Here is a 21,471-nt window from a genome sequence, read left to right on the forward strand (position 1 = left end):
GAGGCCGCGGCAGTGAGAGGCCCGTGAACCGCAAAAAAAAAAAAAAAAGGGGGGGAGGAGTTGAGAATAAATCCTAGGCATCTGGGTTAGAAAGTGAATGGATTTTTATTCAAAAGGAGAAAGTTTTGATGATAGAAGTATTATGATGCATTTGATGAGCTAACTTGTCCATTTAAGACCTTTTACTTGCCTGTGGGATGTGTCAGCAGGTCTCCCACTATACTCTTGCCCCCTTGTAATCTCTTTTCCACACAGTTCCCACCATGGCCTTCAAGGCCCTACCTATCTTACTTGGTTACATACAGCTCTTTCCCTCACTAAATATACTTTAGACATACAGGCCTTCTACTTTTTCTGAGTGGTGGTGAGTTCCTCCCCGCCTTGAGGTCATGCCCTGGCTAATTCCTTTGACTGGAATGTTCTTTGCCAATATCTTGTCATAGCTTTTCCCCTTCTTAACATTCACTCCTGGGTGAGATGTCCCCTCATCAGAGAGGCTCTTCTATACTAACCCTCCTCTGCCCCATTGCCTCCCACCCTCAATCACCTTTCATAGCACTGAGCACTGCTCAAAATTGTGTTCACTTGTAACTCAGTTGTTTACTGCTGTTTACCTCCTCCAGATTATAAATTCCATGAGAGCAGGGACCATGTATATTCACCATCTACACATGAGCACAGTCCTCTGTAGCATATATAAACTCAATAAGTATGAAAGATTAGAAAGTCCTATATGTGAGCTGAAGGAGACTTTTGAAACCACTTTAAGTCCGTGGTAACTTGCAGCAAGCCACAAAATGTGAATGTGAAGACACACATGCAGATTTATAATTAGTAAACCTTAAACTTTATAAAGAATTCACATGCAGTGATCTCATTGCAAAATTTATAATTTTGTTTAATCCTGTCATCTCCTTAGTGGCAGATTTTAGAACTGGAAAATCTGGGTGCTTTTTTTTTTAACCTGAGGAAAAATTCATCTTTGGTCATTGCAATTTTCTAAACTTTGTCTTCTCTCTTAAAGGCTCAATCTCAAGATATAGTTCCAACAATAGGATTCAGCATAGAGAAATTCAAATCGTCCAGGTAATTCATTTTATTAAACTTGTGATTAAGAAGTTGTGGGTGAAAAGTGATATTGGATCTACATAGTTATTCCTCCTACTCTTAGAAAAAAGTAAGTTGCTATTTCAGAAGCCCATAGATATTAAAATACTTGTACCACTACCTCTGGATTATTCTAAAGAATTTAGAGTTTAGATAAACTCTGACAACGTCACTAGCAAAGGAAATATCTTTCTTATATGTTACTAATTGTAAAATCATATTTATATTCAAAAAATTCATTCTATGGCACTTGTACTTGAAAGCTGGCCCAAGTTGAATATTGTATATTAAGGGTGGTTTCTTTGATTGAAAACAATTTAAAATTTTAAGTAAAAGTTAGACTTTTACTACCTTATAATGTAATCATGTTTTTTCATTTTGTTTGTTTTGTTTTATAGTTTGTCTTTTACAGTGTTTGATATGTCAGGTCAAGGAAGATACAGAAATCTCTGGGAACACTATTATAAGTAAGTATGTTTGTGAATGTTGGTAAACTAGATGGTTATATTTTAATAACCAGTAATGATTAGAAATCCAAATGATTACATGGGCTAGGTTGCAATGTTTATTCTTTATATAATTTAAGTATACTTCCTAATTTAAAAAAAAAGTATAATCATACTTCACATTATTTCTCAAATGCTTCAGGTTCTTCCTGACCTTGCATATGTTGTTCTGTCTGTTTTTAATGTCCTATTCTACCCTACTTCTCTGCAACTTAAGGTTAATATATTTGTTCTTTAAGGACTAGCTCAAAAGTCACCTCCTCTATGAAGGATTCCACTGTTTTGCCCAGTTATTCTGTCCCCCATGTTGACACGGTACTTCGTCCATTCATATCTCTTGAATCGTACTTATTACATCTTAAACTCATGCACCATAGCTGCCTCCCTAGTGGGATTATGAACTCCTCAAGGGCAGGGATTTTTTTTTTATTCAGTATTTCTTCAAGACCAAGTATGATTCTGGCCAGATAGATCAGTAAATACTTACTGTATAAATTTAGTTAAAATAACAGCACTAATAGTTGATCCATGTGTTCTACAAGCAATTCTAAACAAGATATCTTTAGCATGTGCAAATCAAGTGCTCACCAATTTCTTCAGATTAATAGCTGTCAAGTTGCTAGGATCCAAGTGTGTTACACTTTCTCAAGATTTGCATGCGATGTTAAAATAAATTCATTAAACTTGTAATATTGCTAGGACTTCTTCATTTAAGATGAGTGTAACTCACTTTTGGAGTCTGAAATTTATAAACAGTATCTCTTCACTAAATGCACTTTTGTTCTTATGAACTCTTGTCTTGAAATGGTGTGTGATGACTGCCAGATCAGATTTTAATTTTCATTGGCTAATTCTTTCATGCTAATGTGGGGACAAATGTTGTATTCCTTGGGTAGGAACCAAAGGAGATTTATTCCAGATATTCTTTAAATATTGAGGGCCTATTTAAATCATATAGAGCCAGAGGACCTCTGAGGTAGAAAGAGAAGAATGCTTCAGATTTGAGGGCCAGTTTGGAAAAGGAGGGGTGGAATGTTTGTGGTATCCTACAATAAATTCTCTGGGGGAAATGTGAGGCGTTTTTGTTTTTAAGGAAACCTCAGTTTTCAGTATAGGATTTTTTTATTCTTCTTCCAATTAGTAGGTAAACAATTCTTTTTTCTAAAAAAAAATGTATTTAGTTACTTTAAAAAAATGTAACATTTATTTTAATTACGGAAAACAATACTGCATAAAAAAATAGTACTTTAAAAAGGAAGCTTTTTTTCTGACTTTAACTTCTTTGTCTTCAAAATCTTTTTGGAAGAAGTTAATGAATTCAGGAGTATTATAGGTACATTGTAGGTGGAATGCCGAATATGGTTACTGTTGAGAAGTCTACAGTAATAGTAAATTTATTTCCTCTATCTCTATACTTTTCTAATTGTGAAAGAACAAGTGCATTTTAATCTATTAGACTGAAAGAGATTAAAAAGATTAAGTCTACTGTTGGCAAAAATAAGCCACTCTTGTAGTGAGAATGTAACATCTTTCTTGGATAATTTATCAATATCTGTTAAAATGAAAAATGTTCATGCCCTGCAGCCATAATTTTTGCTTTCAGAAAAGTACAGTATGACTAGGACTACTGGGCAAAGATACACAGAAAAGAATGTGTGTTGAGAATTATTTATAATGACATTTTTTCATATCAATTATATGAAGAAAAAAATTATTCTTAATAAAAGTATGTGCTTAATATATATGGAGAGAGAAGAAAATTCTTAGTAGAATATACCGTACCATTAATAGCATTTGTTTTGGGAATAAGATTATAAAGGAAGTTTAGTTTGTCATTTGTATGACTCTGTAATGTTAATTATTGTATAACTTTTGCATATTACTCTTAGAATATAAAAAAAGTAATAAAGCATAAAATATAAAGAGTGCATATTTGGAAAGGAGTTAATATTTGGAAAATATAGAAAAGCATATTTAAACATTGTTTCCTGTAAATCTCACTAATAAATTTACCATTGTTAATCTTTTGGGTATGTTTCTTCTATTTTGAAATATATAATATACACTTTACATAATTGAGAAAGTAGCCTTCTAAAGTATGTACCGGGTACTATATAGTTTTTCAGTTAACATTTTATGATAAGGGTGAATCAGGAAAAACATAGAAAGGATGTAACTCTCATGGCAGCCTAATATTTTTTCATATTCCTGTGCCCAAATTTGCTTAATCATTTCTCTATTTTTGGACATAAAGACTGTTTTCAGTTTTTGAAGATTATAAGCAGTTCTTCAGTTAACATATTACTGTATAAATCTCTGTCATACTTCATGTTTCCTTAGTATAAATTCCAGAAATGAAATTACTGGCTCAAAGTGAACATTTTTAAAGCTCTTGATAGGTATTTCCAATTATATCAGTTTCCATTTCCACTAATAATATGTGACTGTGATAATCTGCATTCATTTTTTAAATGATAGGAGAAAATGGTATTAAAAATTTGTTTTATTTTTATATGCATGTGGTTACTAATGGCATTGAACTTTAAAATCTTAATTTATGATTACACTGAGTCACAAAACACATATAAATGTCCAATAAATATATGAAAATATATTGAACTTAATGAGCAATTAACAAAATACAAAGTAAAATAATATGCTGTTAGGATGGTAAAAAATTGAAAAGAATGATAAGAGCCATGCTGGCAAGGGAGTGGGAAAAGTGCTGGTAGTAGTATAAATTGATATAACATTTCCAGAGGATAATTTATCAATGTTTATCTAAAACTTTAAATTTTGTATGTATTTCTGGAAATTTTATTCCTAAGAACAGATCTTAAAGTATCAAGAAATTTTTAAAATGTATTTAGGAGGATGTTTATCCCAAAGTTTTTCATAGTAATGAAAATTGGAAGTAACCTATGAAGTGCAAAAATAGAAGTTTGGTACAATATTCAATGACACGTCCATTATACTTTATAATCATTAAAAGAAAGATGGGAAGGAAATCAGTGATTTTTGAAATGCCACTGTGATCTGTAAGTGAATCCTTATACAATTGCAGTGGCTGGTTATCAGCTTAAAAGTCAAATAGAATAAAATAAAAGCTCTTTGTAAGTATTGTCTCAGGAGACTATTTCAAATATATTTACATATACTTATGTGTCTAATGGCATCTTAATGTAAAATGTATTTCTCACTATGGTTATGGTAAAAAATATTTGAGAAACACTGGTGTAGAGCTTTAATGTTTCATATAAAAGTAGTTCAAACTATACTGCAAAAAAAGATCAGGGAAATGTACATATATTTCAGAAAGGCAGTATAAAACAGCAGGATTCCATTTAAATACAGATGTAGATATTCATATATGAATGTACACAAAGGAAATGTTGAAAATGATTTACATGAAAATATTAATGGTTGTATCTGTGTAATAGGATTATGGTTTTACTTGTTATTTTTTAAAATTATGAAATGTCACTAAATTTACCATATTATGATCCAAATGAAAAGAAATTATTTTACATGAAATATGACTAACATGGTTAATATATTAATTACTCATATAAACTAATAAGAAATAGCACCAAAGCCTGTAATGTATAAATGGACATAGGACATGAAGACATAATACACAGGTTAGGAATTGCAAATGGAGAGTAAACATAGAAAAATGTTCAAGTTTATCTTTAATATTTCTCATTCTTTATATTATACAGAGAAGGACAAGCCATTATTTTTGTCATTGATAGTAGTGATAGATTAAGAATGGTTGTGGCCAAAGAAGAACTTGATACTCTTCTGAATCATCCAGGTACATGTGTGTGTCTTTCAGTCTGTGATGTCTGTGCTTTGGGGTCTGTTTATGTATGATGTTTTGTTCTTTGGTGTAAGCAAAACGTGTTGTTTACGCTGTGTGATCTTTTATTTAAAATTTTTGAATTTTAAAACATATTAATTATGCAGAATTAACAATATCTTTACTTGCAGTACCATATATTTTTTAAATTTCAAAGCTTTTTGCAATGTTTTTATTTCCCTGAAAATGAAAATGCCCTTTTTTTCTGATTATATAAGTAATGTGTCAATAGCAAAATATGTGGATGGACAAAGAATAAGGAAGAAAGTAAAAATCGATGTTTCAACACATTAAAATTTTTTTGGTTACCATCTTTTTACGTGTGTGTGTGTGTGTGTGTGTATGTGTGTGATCACAGCATTTCTTAGATATTTATTGTGGGAATTCTTTTAAAACAGATCTTTTCTGTTTTTAAACTACTCCCAGCCCTCTTTGAAGATATCAGTATTAACAATTTGGTACTTTTACTTTCATACCTTTATCTATATTTCATATCATATATACATACACAAACATATACAGGTACCAAAGATACATATAGTCGCCCTTGGTACCTATGGGAGATTGGTTCTAGGATCCCCAAGGATACCAAAAACTGTGGTTGCTCATGTCCCTTATATAAAATGGTGTAGTATTTGCATAGAATCTATGCGCATCCTCCCACATACTTTAAATAATCTCTAGATTGCTCATAATACCTAAGAAAATATAAATGCTATGTAAATAATGCCAGTGCATGGTAAATTCAAGTTTTGCTTTTGGAAACTTTCTGTAATTTTTTCCTGGCGTATTTTCCATTCACAGTTGGTCGAATTTGTGGGTGTGGAGTCCACGGATACAGAGGGCAAACTGTACAGGGTTGGGCGCTATGAGAATTGTCATCGTTATTTACTAGACGGGATCATTTTCTGTACACTCTTCTGCATCTTCCTCTTCTCAAATAACACTGCATGATGGAAATCCTTTCAAGTCAAATTGCATATATATAATTATTCTTTTTAATGATGCCTAATACGCCATACTGTGAATGTACCATAGTTTATTCAGTCATTCACCTGTTGCTAGATATTCTTTTTTTTCCCACAGTAAGTTTTCCAGTAGTATTGTGAAATTCTGCATTTTTAGCCTTACTCATGGAAAAACATTTTAAGTGGCCTTTGTACCTGTGGTTTTAGAAAAGGACTTCTAACAATTCTTGCTGCTTAACCATAATATCTTTGGTATTTTTATTGGACAACCTCAAGTTTATGCAAGTATTTGGGGGGGAAATTATCCAGCCTGTACTTTTTATGTGACTTTTTCACTTTTAAAAACTTAGTCTTTTATCTGGGTTGAGAAGGCACTTGATTCTACATTCCCTTTTTTGTTAATATTTCCACTTTCTCCCCCAAAAGTGTTTTGACGTTGACCAAAAAATGAAATAGTTCCTGCAAAATCTGCTTTAAATACCGTGGGATCCTTGGTTTCCTCAACTGAAGCCTTGTCCATGTATCTTTATGTACTTACTGATGCATTTATTTTACCGTTAGATTCCCAAAGGAGGAATTTCTCAGCTGAAACGTATATGAAGGTTTTTTTAAAATTGAAGTATAAGTTGTAATACAGTGAAATGCTCAGCTCTTAAGTATATAGTTCTGTAATTTTGACAAATGCATACACTCATGTAACTACATTCCCAATCAAGAAACAGAACATTTTCATCACCTCAAAAAGTTCCTTCATGCCCCTTTCCAATCAACACCCCACACCCGGAAACAGAGGAACTACTAATCTGATTTTGATCCCCAGAATTTTGCCTATTCTACAATTTCATATAAATGAGGAGAAAGGGACATACATTTTTGTGCCTAGGTTTTTTCATTCAGCATAATGTTTTGGGGAGGCACCCATGTTGTTGTATCACTTGTTTACTCCTTTTGCTTGCTTTGTAATATTCTATTATATGAATATACCACAGTTTGCTTATCCAGTCTCTTGTTGATTAATATCTGGGCTGTTTCTAGTTCAGGGCAATTATGAATAAAGCTGGTGTGAACATATTTTTGAGATATAATTCACATATAATATTATATCAGTTTCAGTTATTCAGCATAATGATTTGATATTTGTATATACAGTTAGCTCCTTGAACAACTGGGGTTTGAACTGCACACGTTCGCTTATATGCAGATTTTTTTCAAATAATGCTACAGTAGTACTACATGATTCGAAGTTGATTGAATCCACGAATGTGGAACCGCAGATACAGAGGGTCGGCAACGAAGTTATTCACAGATTTTTGACTGTGCAGGGTTCGGAGCCCCACCTCCACATTGTGCCAGGGTCAACTGTATTATGAAATGATCACTATAATAAGTCTAGTTAACATTTTTTTTTTTTTTTACAACACATAGGGTTTTTTTCATGGGATGAGAACTTTTAAGATCTGTTCTTAGCAACTTTCAAATACACAATACAGTATTACTAACTGTAGTCACCATGCTATACATTACATCTCATGAATTATTTGATGACTGGAAGTTTGTGTTTTTTGGACCCTTTCACCCATCTCAAGCTCCCTCCACCCCAGCCGCCTCTGACAACAGCCAGTTTCTTCTCTGCATCTATCGGTTTGTTGTGTTTTGTTTTCTTCAGATTCCACATGTAAGTGAGATCATATGATATTTGTCTTTCTCTGACTTATTTCACTTAGCATAATGCATTCCATTTTGTCATTTCCTATCTTGCAATGCCCCCCCCCCGATTTTGTATTAGGGCTGTAGAGACCTCATAAAATGACTTGAAGAGTATTTACTCCTCCTCTATTTTTTTATCTTTTGGATTTGTGTAGAATTGATATTATTTCTTACTTAAACATTAAAATAGAATCTACCAATGAAGCCATCTGGGTCAGGATTTTGTGTGTATGTCGGGGGCATGAATTATAAATTCAGTTTCTTTAAATGATGTAAGGCTATTAAAGTTCTGTATTTCTTCTTGCGTCACTTTCGGTAATTTGTGACTGAATTTGTTAATTTGTTAATTTATCTAAGTTGTGAAATTTATTGGCATAAAATTGTTTGTAACATCCTCTCATTATCATTTTAATGTCTGTAAGACCTGTATGATATACATATCTTCTTTCATTTCTAATAATGGCAATTTATGTTTCCTCCCGTTTTTCTTGCTCCATCTTTTAAAGAGTTTATGGTTTTATTAATTTTCCAAGAACCAGCTTTAGGTTTTGGTATTTTCCTCTGTGGGTGTGTCTTTTTTAAACTTCATTAATTTCTGCTCTCTTTTTATTAAGAACTTCCGTTTTTGTTATGAACTTTCTGTATTTAAATTGAATCTTTTTCAGATGTAAGTGGAAATTGTTGATTTTACACCTTTCTTTTCTAATAAAGCATTTTACACCTTTGTTTTATAGTAAAAGCATTTAAAGTAATACATATTTTCTGAGTATTTAGCTATATCTCACAAATTTTGATATATTTCTTTTCTTTATTATTTGGCTCAAAATATTTTCCAGGCTTAACCTTGTAAATTCTTCTTTGATGCTTGGATTATTTAGTAGTGTATTATTATTTAATTTCCCAAATATTTGGGAATTTTCTAGGTATATTTTTGTGATTGATTTCTGATTTAATTCCATGTGATCAAAGAACCTATTCTGCATGATTTTTATTCTTAGAAATATATGGCCTAACATATACGATTGAGTGTGGTGAATGTTCCATCTGCAATTACGTAGAATGTATATCTTGCTGTTCTTGGCTGAAGAGTTCTATAAATGTCAGTTGATAGTGTTATTCACTTCTTCCACATCCTTTCTTTATTGAGGTATAGTTGATGTGTTAATACAATATCATATAAGTTTCAGGTGTACAGCATAGTGATTCACAATATATTAAAGTTATGTTCCATTTATAGTTAATATAAAATATTGGTTGTATTCCCTGTGTTGTACAATATATTCTTGTAGCTCATTTATTTTATACATAGTAGTTTGAACCTCTTAATCTCCTACCCCTACCTTGCTCCTCCACCCTTCCCTCTCCTGAGTGGTGACCACTAGTTTGTGCCCTACATCTGCGAATCTGTTCCTTTTATGTTATATTCACTAGCTTGTCGTATTTTTTAGATTCCACATATAAGTGATATCATACAGTATTTGCCTTTCTCTGTCTGACTTATTTCACTCAGCGTAATACCCTTCAAGTCCATCCATGTTGCAAATGGTGATATTTAATTCTTTTTCATGGCTGAGTAGTATGCCATTGTATATACGTACCACATCTTCTTTATCCATTCATCTGCTGATGGACACATAGGTTGCTTTCATATCTTGACAACTATGAACACTAGGGTGCATATATCATTTCGAATTAGTGTTTGGGGTTTTTTTTTTGATAAATACCCAAGAGTGGAATTGCTGACTCATATGACAGTTCTATTTTTAGTTTTCTGAAAAACCTCCATACTGTTTTCCATAGTGGCTGCACCAACTTACATTCCAACCGGCAGTGTACAAGGGTTTCCTTTCCTCTACATCCACACCAACATTTGTTATTTGTGTTCTTTTTGATGATAGCCATTCTGACAGGTGTGAGGTGATATCTCATTGCAGTTTTAATTTGCATTTCTCAGATAATTAATGATGTTAAGCATCTTTTCATGTACCTGTTGGTGAGCTGTATATCTTCTTTGGAAAAATGTCTGTTCAATCTTCTGACCATTTTTTAATTGGGTTGTTTGTTATTTTGATGTTGAGTTGTATGAGCTGTTCATATAGTTTGGATATTAACCCCTATTGGTCATATCATTTGCAAATAAGTTCTGCCATTCAGTAGGTTGTCTTTTCATTTTTGTCACTGGTTTCCTTTGTTGTGCAAAAGCTCTTAACTTTAATTAGGTCCCACTTGTTTAGTTTTGCTTTTATTTCCTTTGATTTAGGAGACAGATCCAAAAAAATATTGCTACAATTTATGTCAAAGAGTGTTCTGCCTGTTTTCTCTTCTAAGAGTTTTATGATTTCAGGTAGGCTTTAATCAATTTTGAGTTTATTTTTAGATATAGTGTTAGAGAATGTTCTAATTTCATTCTTTTACATGTAGCTGTCCAGTTTTCCCAGAACCACTTATTGAACAGACTGTCTTTTCTCCGTTGTATATTCTTGCCTCCTGTGTTTTAGATTAAATGACCATAAGTGCATGTGTTTATTTCTGGGCACTCTGTCCTAATGTGGTGTATCACAAGGATCAGTGGATCCTTCCACTGATCCATGTGTCTGTTTTTTTGCCAGTACTATACTGTTCTGATTATTGTAGCTTTGCAGTATAGTCTGAAATCAGGGATCATGACTCCTCCAGTTCTGTTCTTCTTTCCCAAGATTGTCTTGACTATTCAGGGTCTTCTGTGTTTCCATACAAATTTTTAAATTATTTGTTCTAGTTCTGTGAAAAATGCCATTGGTATTTTGACAGGGATTGCACTGAATCTGTATTTTGTCTTGGGTATTATGGTCATTTTAACAATATTAATTCTTGCAATCCATGAATACAGTGTATCTTTTCACCTGTTTATGTTATCTTCAGTTTCTTTCATCAGTGTGTTATAGTTTTCTGAGTATAGGTCTTTTACCTCCTTAGGTAGGTTTATTCATAGATATTTTATTCTTTTTGATGCAATTGTAAATGGAATTGTTTCCTTGTTTTCTGTTTCTGATAGTTCGTTGTTAGTGTATAGAAATGCAACAGATTTCTTTACATTAATTTTGTATCCTGAAAATTTACTGAATTCACTGATGAGCTCTAGTAGTTTTGGGGGTGCATCTTTGGGATTTTCTATGTATAGGATCATGCCATCTGCAAACAGATCCTTGTGATAGTTTTACTTCTTCCTTTCCAATTTGGATTCCTTTTATTTCTTTTTCTTGTCTGACTACTGTTGCTAGGACTTCCAAAACTGTTTTGTATGAAATTGGTGAGAGTGGGCATCCTTGTCTTGTTCTTGATCTTAGAGGAAATGCTGTCAGCTTTTCACCATTGAATATGATGTTAGATGTGGACTTGTCATATGTGGCCTTTATTATGTTGAGGTATGTTCCCTCTGTACCCACCCTCTAGAGAGTTTTATAATCATTAATGAATACTGAATTTATTTCAAAGCTTTTTCTGTATCTATTGAGATGATCATATGGTTTTTATTCTTGAACTTGTTAATGTGGTGTATCACAATGATTGATTTGTTGGTATTGAAAAATCCTTTCATCCCTGGGTTGAATCCCACTTGATCATGATTCTTTTGATGTATTGTTGCATTAGTTTGCTAATATTTTGTTGAGGACTTTTGCATGTATGTTCATCAGTGATATTGGCCTGTAATTTTGTGTGTGTGTGTGTGCACGCGTGTGTGTGATATCTTTGTCTGGTTTTGGTATTAGGGTGGTGCTAACCTCATAGAATGAGTTCGGAAGTGTTCCTTCCTCTGCACATTTTGGAATAGTTTGAGAAAGATTGGTGTTAATTCATCTCTAAATATTTGATAAAGTTCACCTGTGAAGCCACCTGGTCCTAGATTTATATTTGTTGGGATTTTTTTTTTTTTTTTTACTACTGACTCAATTTTATTACTGGTAATTGGTCTGTTTATATTTTCTATTTCTTCTTGGCTCAGTCTTGGGAGACTGTACATTTCTAGAAATTTGTCCAGTTTTTCCAGGTTATCCATTTTATTGGCATATAGTTGCTCATGGTAGTCTCTTATGATCCTTTGTATTTCTATGGTGTTGGTTTTAACTTCTCCTTTTTCATTTCTTATTTTATTGATTTGGGCCCTCTTCATTTTTTTCTTAATGCGTCTGGCTAAAGTGGGCGGAGTCAGGGTCCAGGAGATCCTGGGGCTGTTGCCTGCCCACTGGTGGCTGAAGCCACATCCTGGAGCTAGTGCTGGCCTACTGGCAGGAAGAGCCAAGTCCTGGGTTCTGGTTACAGGGCCCAGGGGTCCCATAGCAGGTGTTGAATCGCTGGTGGGTGGGGCCGGTTCCTGACACAGTTGGGTATGGGGCCCAGGGTGTCTTGAAGCTTGCGTTCACCCACTAGTGGGCAGGGCCAGGGCCCAGCCAGTCCCAGAGCAGGGTCTGGGCAGGGCAAGGCTGAGATAAGCTAGAGAAGGATTCCAAAATGAGCTTACTGGCACCAGTGTCCACGTGGTACAACAAGTTCCCCAAAGTGGCTGCCTCCGGTGTCTTTGTCCCCAGGGTGAGCTTTACCTCTCCAAGATCAGCAAGTAGGTCTGACCCAGGTTCCTATCAAATTACTGCTTCTGCCCAGAGTCCTGAAGCCCATGAGAGTTTGTGTGCACCCTTTAAGAGTGAAGTCTCTATTTCTCCCAGTTCTCTGGGTCTTCCAAAAGTGAGCCCTGCTGGCCTCCTAAGACAAATGCTCTGGGGATTCATCTTCCCAGTGCAGGACCCCTGGGCTCAGGTGCCTAGCATGGGGCTCAGATCTGTCCCTCCTTTGGGAGAACCTCTGCAGTTACAATTATTCACTCATTTGTGGCTCGCCTACCCAGGGGTATGGGATTCGATTATATCACTACTCCACCCCTCCTACCCATCGTATTGTGATTCCTTCTTTATGTATTTAGTTGTAGGATATCGTTTCTGATATATTCTGGTCTTTTTCATTGATGGCTATTCTGCAAACAGTTGTGATTTTGGTGTGCCCATGAGAGGAAGTGAACTCCATTTTGCACCTGAGAGAGTAGAGAATAAACTGCCTGGGGACAGTCCGGGAAATGAAGGCTCTGTGCTGCGGTTTAAGATAATCATCTGGGACAAGCAGCAGCACAGCCAGGCATCAGATGTCAGGGGGTGTGGACAGGGAGCCTTTTCCTCCCACAGATGCCACCCAAAGTTGCTTCCTCATTCAGTCCTGTGGAAAACAATCACACATCTCCCACAATCTTACTGATTTTTTTTTTTGTCTACTTGTCTATCAGTTTCTAAAAGAGGGCCGTTGAAGTGTCCATTATGATTGTGAATTTATTTGATTTCCCTTTAATACTCTCAAATTTTGCTTTATGTATTTGGAAGCTTGTCTCTTAGATACACACTTAAAATTGTTTTGTTTTCTTGATTGCTTCACCTTTTTATAATTTTTAAATGCCTTTCTTTTTCTTTGCTAATACCTTTGTATATTGAATACTACTTTGTCTAATATTGGTGTAGCCATGCCAGCTCTCTTACACCTAAGCATACGCATAATATGTTTTGCAAGGCTTTTACTTTCAACTTGTTTGTGTCCTTATGTTCAAAGTGTGCTTCTTGTAAACTTCATATCTTACTTCATATCTTACTTTTCTATCTACTCTGAAATTCTCTGCTCCAGGATAAATTCCAGCTGGACTAAATATTTAAATATAAAAATTACACTATTACAGCAGTGGAAGAAACTATGGGAGAATTTTTAAATTAGAAATTTACATATCCTTTGACCCAGCAACTCCACTTCTCAGATTTATCCTATAGATGTTCTGGCCCCTGTACAAATTTTTGTATGTACAAGTTTATTCATTATAACATTGCTTATAGTTGTAAATATTGGCAACAATACAAATATATCTCAGTTGGGTACTAGATACATAAATTATGGTACGTAGTACTGAAAGACAGGACATTCACAACTGTTAAAATAATGATGAAACTGCTCTCTGTATGTACTGATATAGGATAATCTCCAAGCTATGAAATTAAGTGAAAAGCAAAAGGTGTAAAATAATGAGAATAGTCTGCTGTAAGAATAATATATAATAATTGTTTTCAAATATGTAAAATATTCATAAAAAGATGCCAGGATGCCAAGAAACAGATGATGATATGGGTTGCCTCTTGTAGAGAGGACAGGTGTATGGACTAGGACAAAGATGGGAGGGAGGAGATTCTTTTGCTGCATACAATTTTGTCTCTTCTGAATTTTGAACTATTTAAATGTATTATGTATTCAAAAGTAAAAAAAAAAATGCTCCCAAAATTGTAACAAGGTAAAAACATCTTGTTAAAGTATCTAGGTTACTTATAATGCTGCAACTAAAATATAAAACCAGGATCCATTTTATACTCCTACTTCTGTTTGAAGTTGACCTCTTTTTTTGTTGACAGTAAAAATGAAACCCAAAATGTGTGACCCTTTTCTAGGTGCTGTTCAGTAACTGTTTAATGAGCCCCCCACTCCCACCTCATCCATCTTTAGTTTACAGTTCCAACCAGAGGGCAGATAATCTTAAGAAGAGGTATTTTTAAAATTCTCCTGTCACTCAAATACATGCTTCACAGTATATGTCTTTAAATGTTTATGTATGTGTGATATGGGAAGAAGTGATTGGAAAACAATTTCATTGGATTACAGTTTTAAGGATTTGGGAGAAGATAACCCAAAAAGCTGGAAATGTGATGATAGCCTTATTTTCTCTTTTAGATATTAAGCACCGCCGAATACCAATTTTATTCTTTGCAAACAAAATGGATCTTAGAGATGCAGTGACATCTGTAAAAGTGTCTCAATTGCTGTGTTTAGAGAACATCAAAGATAAACCATGGCATATTTGGTAAAGTTTTATATTTACTTTTCATTTTATCATTCTGAAAAAAATCTCCAAACTTTAAGGGTTTTTTCCAAGCTCACTTTATAAGTGGTAGGATGTAAGGTAAAGATTTTGTTTTATAGAATCGTGGCTTGCAGGTATTCATTAATATATTACTGTTAAAACCTTTTCAAATCTTTTCAGGGATAGACAAATAAAAACAACTCTTTAAAAGAACAACTTAAACAACCTACTTACTCACCCAAGTTCAGCCACACTGATATCCTTCTGCACATTGAATCAGCCAACCACAGTCCCACCTGAAGGTGCTTGTACTTGTTACTCCCATTGTCGGAATCATTCTTTAAAATAATTTTCCTGCTTGTTATTGCACTTCCTTCAGGAAAGAGACCTCTCTTAATAACTCTGAAACATCACTATACCTTACCCCCATCTCTTGTTTTTTCCTTACTTTGCTTTACTTTTGTATTTCCTTATGACCCCTTCTTCTTTTATTTTTTGTTTTATAGTCTGTCTTCCTACACTAGTGCATTAGTACCATGAGAGCTGGGATTTCATTGATTTTGTTTACTCTGTAACCCCCAGAATAGTAATGGTACCTGCTACTTAGTAGATACACAATAAGTATTTGTTGATATGAATAAATAGAAATGCAAAAATTAATATTATTTGGACATACTAATAAGGTTGAACTCTTAAATAATTAGTGTCTGAAATTATTATACGTTGTTTATTTGGAAAGCAGTTTCTTACTAATATATTTAACTCCAGTGTGCCTTTCTACCAAAATATTCCAACAAGGATAACCAGAAGTTATATATTAGTATTTTAAAGCCTACCAATACCTTATGTTAAATTAACCTTCCTTCTAACCACCTGCTTACCTCTCCATGCTGGAAGATATCCTTCTCTTGCCATTTTTCCCCTTTTTATAAGAAGATATCTATAGAGCAAGGCTGAACACAAAACAAGGAAGTGGTAGAGCTCAGAGAAGAACTTTAAGAGCTAACCTTGGTGCTGAAAAGAGAAGAGCTTGAGAAAGCCCTTGAAACTTTTCTGTACCCAAGGCTTCATATCTCAAGTAAAACCCTCCTTACTTTGGAAATCAGAGGAAAAGTCAGTGTTTACTAAATGATTCTTGAGTTGGAATTTGAGGTTTTATGGTATTTGGTTGGTGAAGAAAGGAGGGACTTGGGGTAGAGAAATATCTTGAGATAGAACCTTTGTATTTTTGTATATCATACTTAAATTGATAACATCTGAAGTAGAATAATTTTTAATTTTTGCATTAAGTGTTGTGATTGCTTTGATAGAAAGTACAACATTCAAAACATAGGTCTAATTAGTAAAAGATGCAGTCCTCTTAATTTCGAAGTAGAAATTAATTTTACAAATGGAAAAATCTCTTTCTACTTAAAATAATTAGTAATTGAATTTTAACAGATTTATTGTGACACCTGAATATTTTTTAGTGAGAGAAAAAAGTAATACCTGATGCTAAAAGGATATGGACTTATAACATATTGCCAGTTTCTATATTACACAACTTATAGAAGAATACCAAGTTTTTCTTTTGAATTTATCTAAAATTTTGACTTCTCCTTAATTCAAACTGGACATCTCACTAAGTTCCAATTAGTGTTTCACTTGTTAAGTTTGTTTTTATCTTTTGCAATGTTTTTAAAGCATGTATGAAATTAAAAATACATTTATCCATTAATTTTAGAGAAAGAAAGTAGCACTCAGTGATGCAGAGATAAAATATTGCATCTCTCTTGTCTTAGGTACAAGTAAATTTGGTCAGTAAAAAAGAGCTCATAGAGAAATATAGTCTGGAAAATTAAAGGAAAAATTTTTTGGTTTATTTTTGACCAGTGTACTAAACATATAGTCAACTCTGATTTTCAGGTCTGATTGTGTTATTGTTCTTACAGTGTGTTCTTTGACTAAGTCCCTGGTGTGATATATGTACGTATTTGCTTTTTTACTATCTTGTGAGGGAGACAGATAATAAAACAGGTAAATAGATGTATAAAATGTCAGTTGGGAGGATGAAAAAAAATGAAGTAGAATAGTAAGAGAAAGAATAATGAATGTGGTCCCTCTCTGAGATCTAACTGAAGTCAGGGAGCAGTTCACACAAAGGTTTAGAGGAATAACTTTCCAGATAGAGAGGCCAGCAAGTGAAAAGCCTCTTGGATGAGAATGTGCCCAGTGTTTTCTAGGAACAGCAAGAAGTCCATGCTGGCTGGAACAGAGATCTAGGGGGAAATTGTAGATGAGGCCACTGAGAAATAACCAGGGGCCATGTCACATAGGGCCTTGTAGGAAATGATAAAGACTTTGGCTTTTATTCCAAGTACAAGTCTTACGATTTATTTGAAAGGAAAGGTAGAATTTAAACATTTGGGAATTATTAGGAAAAGATGCAGGGTTTTTAGTAGGGTAGTGACACCTCCACCAATGGGGAAGGATTTCTTCATGGTACTGTACTCTTGTTTGGGACTAGAAGTTTTTGATAAAATCAATACATTGATCTTACTTGATATAAGTATTTCAGTTACTGATGTTTTGCCATTAATATAGGTAATCCATAGTTTGCTTTGAATAATTGTGTATCTTATGCTGTTTGTTTCTGTCTTCCTATTTTAAAATAATTTTATGATAAGTCATATTCTTAGTCTAACAAGTAATTCCTTGGAAGTAATTTCTGTTTTGATTAGAATCCAATTAACAGCTTTAAGGTAATTGAGTACATTTTAAAATCATGCTTCAGCACACTAAAAGGAACCCTAATCATTCAGAAAATCTAATTACGTATACTAATTGTTATTATACGATTATATTTTGAAAGGAAATAACTATATCAGTAACATGTTATGAGAAGCTATTAGTCTGTGTCTTTTTTTTTTTTTTTTTTTTTTTTTTTTTGCTGTACGCGGGCCTCTCACTGCTGTGGCCTTTCCTGTTGCGGAGCACAAACTCCGGACGCGCAGGCCCAGCGGCCATGGCTCACGGGGCCCAGCCGCTCCGCGGCACGTGGGATCCTCCCGGACCGGGGCACGAACCCGTGTCCCCAGCATTGGCAGGCGGACTCCCAACCACTGCGCCACCAGGGAAGCCCTAGTCTGTGTCTTTGAAAAGGATTGTTTGATACCCTAAAAATCTTCTGCATTTTATTATTTTAGTTTATATAAGTTTTTATTATTTATAAAATAATGTCACAGTAAGGATTTAGGTTTACTCTCAAGAATGGAAAGACAATGAAAAGACCCTGTGTTCAGTGTTTTATATCCATATCTCAAATATTTAATTCTTACAATAATCACCTGAGGCCAATGGTGATATTCCCCCAGTTTACAGAGGCAGAAACTGAAGGCAGAAGAGTTAAACAACCTATCCAGGTTTTTGAAGCCAATAATTAAAAAACTATGGTTGATATCTCCTGGAATTTTTTTATTTTACTAGTTTACCAAAGTTACAATTACAGGTTTATGCCTTTTAGATATCAAACTTCATGTCAAATAAAGTCACTCCATCCTATGGCTAAATTACAACCGAAGTATAGCATTTCTAATAAATAAATGCTGTTGAATCATTGGGGCTGGTAGGGTGGTGTATTCTATAACGCTTTTCTGCTACTGGGACAATAACTCAAAGTGTATGTTTCATTAATGCCAGTCTGAGTAATATTCCTAGAATAGTAACTTTTTAGTGATACACTTTTCCAAATGTCCATATAAATTATGACTAATTTTCTCATGTCTTGCTCCTGAACACTTAGACTTTTATATCCTATATATATTCAGTTTCAGTGCTTAGCCAGTTTTGCTCAGATATGTTAGTAGAATATATTAATTTGCTATATGGCAAAATTGTAAGTATGTATTCTTGTAGTTTTATGATGTAATGAAATGGATTTTTTTTACGGATTTTATTGCAGTGCTAGTGATGCCATAAAAGGAGAAGGATTGCAAGAAGGTGTAGACTGGCTTCAAGGTACATCACAAAATACTGTGCATCTTCAGCCTTTATTTCCCTTCCATTCACGTTTTCTTTCCTTCTTTACATTTTATTTTTGTTATATCACTGCCTTTCTTCCTCTTGTTTCCATTTATTTCTGCAATCAGAAAAAACAATACAGTAAGTATCCAATACTTTGCTCCATTTACTTCAATTACATTTTTGTAAAGGATTTATTTAAATAAAGTGCTTACATCAACATGCATGACATCTCTAGAAAATAATTTTAATTTATGGCAACAAATTTCTGTCAGATCTAGTAATAGAAGCACATTTGAAGTTTGGGACAAATTTTAGACCTTACTGTCAATAACTAAAAATAAATCTTCATGGCATGTATCGTTCAAGAATCATGCTATACACCATATGTAGCTCCATTTATTCATGGCGTGTTTTTACAACTTTTAATACTCATATTTAGTATTATATATGCTGGTATTCTATTAATGTTTTGTAATCACAGTTCTATTTGTTATTCATCACAATAGCTATCATAAATTAAGATATATCATTTTTCCTAAGGTTACATTGTCTGCTAGACACAGGAATGGATTGAAGCACAGTGACCCACAGAGAGCAACAAAATGTGAATGTGAATGAAACCAAATTCTATAGGTCCTTCTTATTACAGGACCCTTGAAGATCAGGCCAAAAAATTTCCATTTTTGAGCAAAACAGTTGAGGATGATTTCTATTAGAATCTCCCTGCCCTGAACAAGGGTGAAATAACAAGAGATTATAAATTCTAGCCGTAGTCTTGTGGCCATAAATTTAATTTCTTCTACACAACCCTCTCAATTCCAGTTATTTGTGGGTTTTTTTCTCTTCTGTATGTCATAGTGGATCTAAGAGTAGCCTGCTTGTCCATACATAAAGAGACATAGTATTTCTTTGGTTCAAAGTACTAAATGTACTTCTGATAAATATTTCTATGTGTTATTAGTAAAATGTGGTGTTTTAGGTAACTGCACAGACCATTGTATTTTTTTCTCTTTCATGTTGTCATCATGACATTTACCATTAAACTGCAAAGAACCTTCTAGTTATATTTTACAATTAAGTGAAACTTAACTGAGAACCTCTAGTAGTTCTCAGAAGAGCTAGTGGGATTTTTCTGTGAACATACCAACTTCATTTCCTAGACTGTGCAAAGAAGTGGTCAAAGTGACCACTCTGGGACTGATTCCCACATAAAACAGATAGGTTACAGAGGAACATTATAGAGAAGACACTAGAAGCATATTTTCAGCCTTTACTTCTTATTTTACAAGTGCTTATTATTGTTCACAGTGGAGATATAGCATGGATGGAAACACCACAATTGCTCATAATATAGTAATTCAAAGCATAGTAACTTACTGAAAATAGGTTGATGGTCATCTGAATTTTAAATTGTAGATCTCTTTTTTTGGGGGGGGGGTGGTATTTTGTCTGTAACAATGAGGCCACTAGGTGTCAGTAACGATCCAACATCACAGTGCCACTTGCCAACTCTGGTCTTACCTAATTTTTGTGTCTTTGACTTTTCTGATCCATTATCTTTGCATCTTACCTCCCAAGTCTTTGTAAGAAGGATACTTTATAGGAAAAATTTTTGTGCCCTTGTGTTACCATATTATTTTATGTAACCTTTACAACAATTTTCTGCAAAGTAAGTAGTAGTATCCCATTTTATGTGGGCAGCGTGGAATAGTAGTAAAAAGCACTTGGGCTTTCAAGTCTAGCAGATTTATTCCACTACTTATTAATTATTAACTAATGTCTCTAATTATCTTATAAAAATAATTTTCTTCATCTGTAAAATTAAAAAATAAAATTTCAAAAATTGCCATACAGATTAAATGAAATACTGCATGTGTTAAAGTGCCTACCATAAGAAAGCACTCAAAAAATGTTAAATTTACCCTTTTACCTAACTTCTCCATTTAATAGAGGAGGAAACTTAGTATGTAGATTTAAAAGTATATCAGTTTGGTTTTGAGTAGAAGATCCTTTATTCATAATGTCTATGTAACAGTAAATAGTTTACATTTTTGATGCTCCTAACTGTCTCTCTGGATTTGAAAAGAGGGGAAAACCTATACTGCAAAATAGGTAGCAATAAATATAGGAGACTAGTCTGTGCCTATATCTGTTAACTTATTAGCCAAAAGTTTTTCTGTAAATCTGTGAAGGATGTTCTGAACTTATATCTCTTCATTTTCCTTGCAAAATTCTGAAATTTCCTAGCATGATAAACCAGAAGGCCTGTGGTTCATTTTGGACGAATTTAATCTTATTATTTTAAGTTTACGGTTGAAAAATTGTGGGTAAAACATTAAATGACACATTTTGTGCCATGATTCCATTCTCTTTTGGAAGGATTCTCAATAATTACCTATGCACTAC

The 21,471-nt window shown here is 33.8% G+C and overlaps 1 protein-coding gene across 4 annotated transcripts in view; it reads left to right on the forward strand.

Annotated features, from left to right (window-relative positions):
- The window catches only part of ARL6 (ARF like GTPase 6), a 51,682-nt gene that overhangs the window by 24,393 nt on the left and 5,818 nt on the right, over positions 1–21,471 (forward strand). For all 4 annotated transcript variants that reach the window (XR_003432107.1, XM_027102885.1, XM_027102894.1 and 1 more), the window contains 5 exons: positions 1,025–1,086; positions 1,506–1,574; positions 5,336–5,430; positions 14,934–15,063; positions 19,004–19,059. Coding sequence is in view for 3 of the 4 variants with exons in the window: in XM_027102885.1 (XP_026958686.1) it covers positions 1,025–1,086; positions 1,506–1,574; positions 5,336–5,430; positions 14,934–15,063; positions 19,004–19,059 (412 nt within the window). In the remaining variant the exon portion in view is untranslated. The remainder of the gene's footprint in view (positions 1–1,024; positions 1,087–1,505; positions 1,575–5,335; positions 5,431–14,933; positions 15,064–19,003; positions 19,060–21,471) is intronic.

Source organism: Aethalodelphis obliquidens, unplaced genomic scaffold (genome assembly GCF_003676395.1).
Source record: "Aethalodelphis obliquidens isolate GAN/ISIS:26980383/991018 unplaced genomic scaffold, ASM367639v1 scaffold1, whole genome shotgun sequence".
Lineage (NCBI taxonomy): Eukaryota > Metazoa > Chordata > Mammalia > Artiodactyla > Delphinidae > Aethalodelphis > Aethalodelphis obliquidens.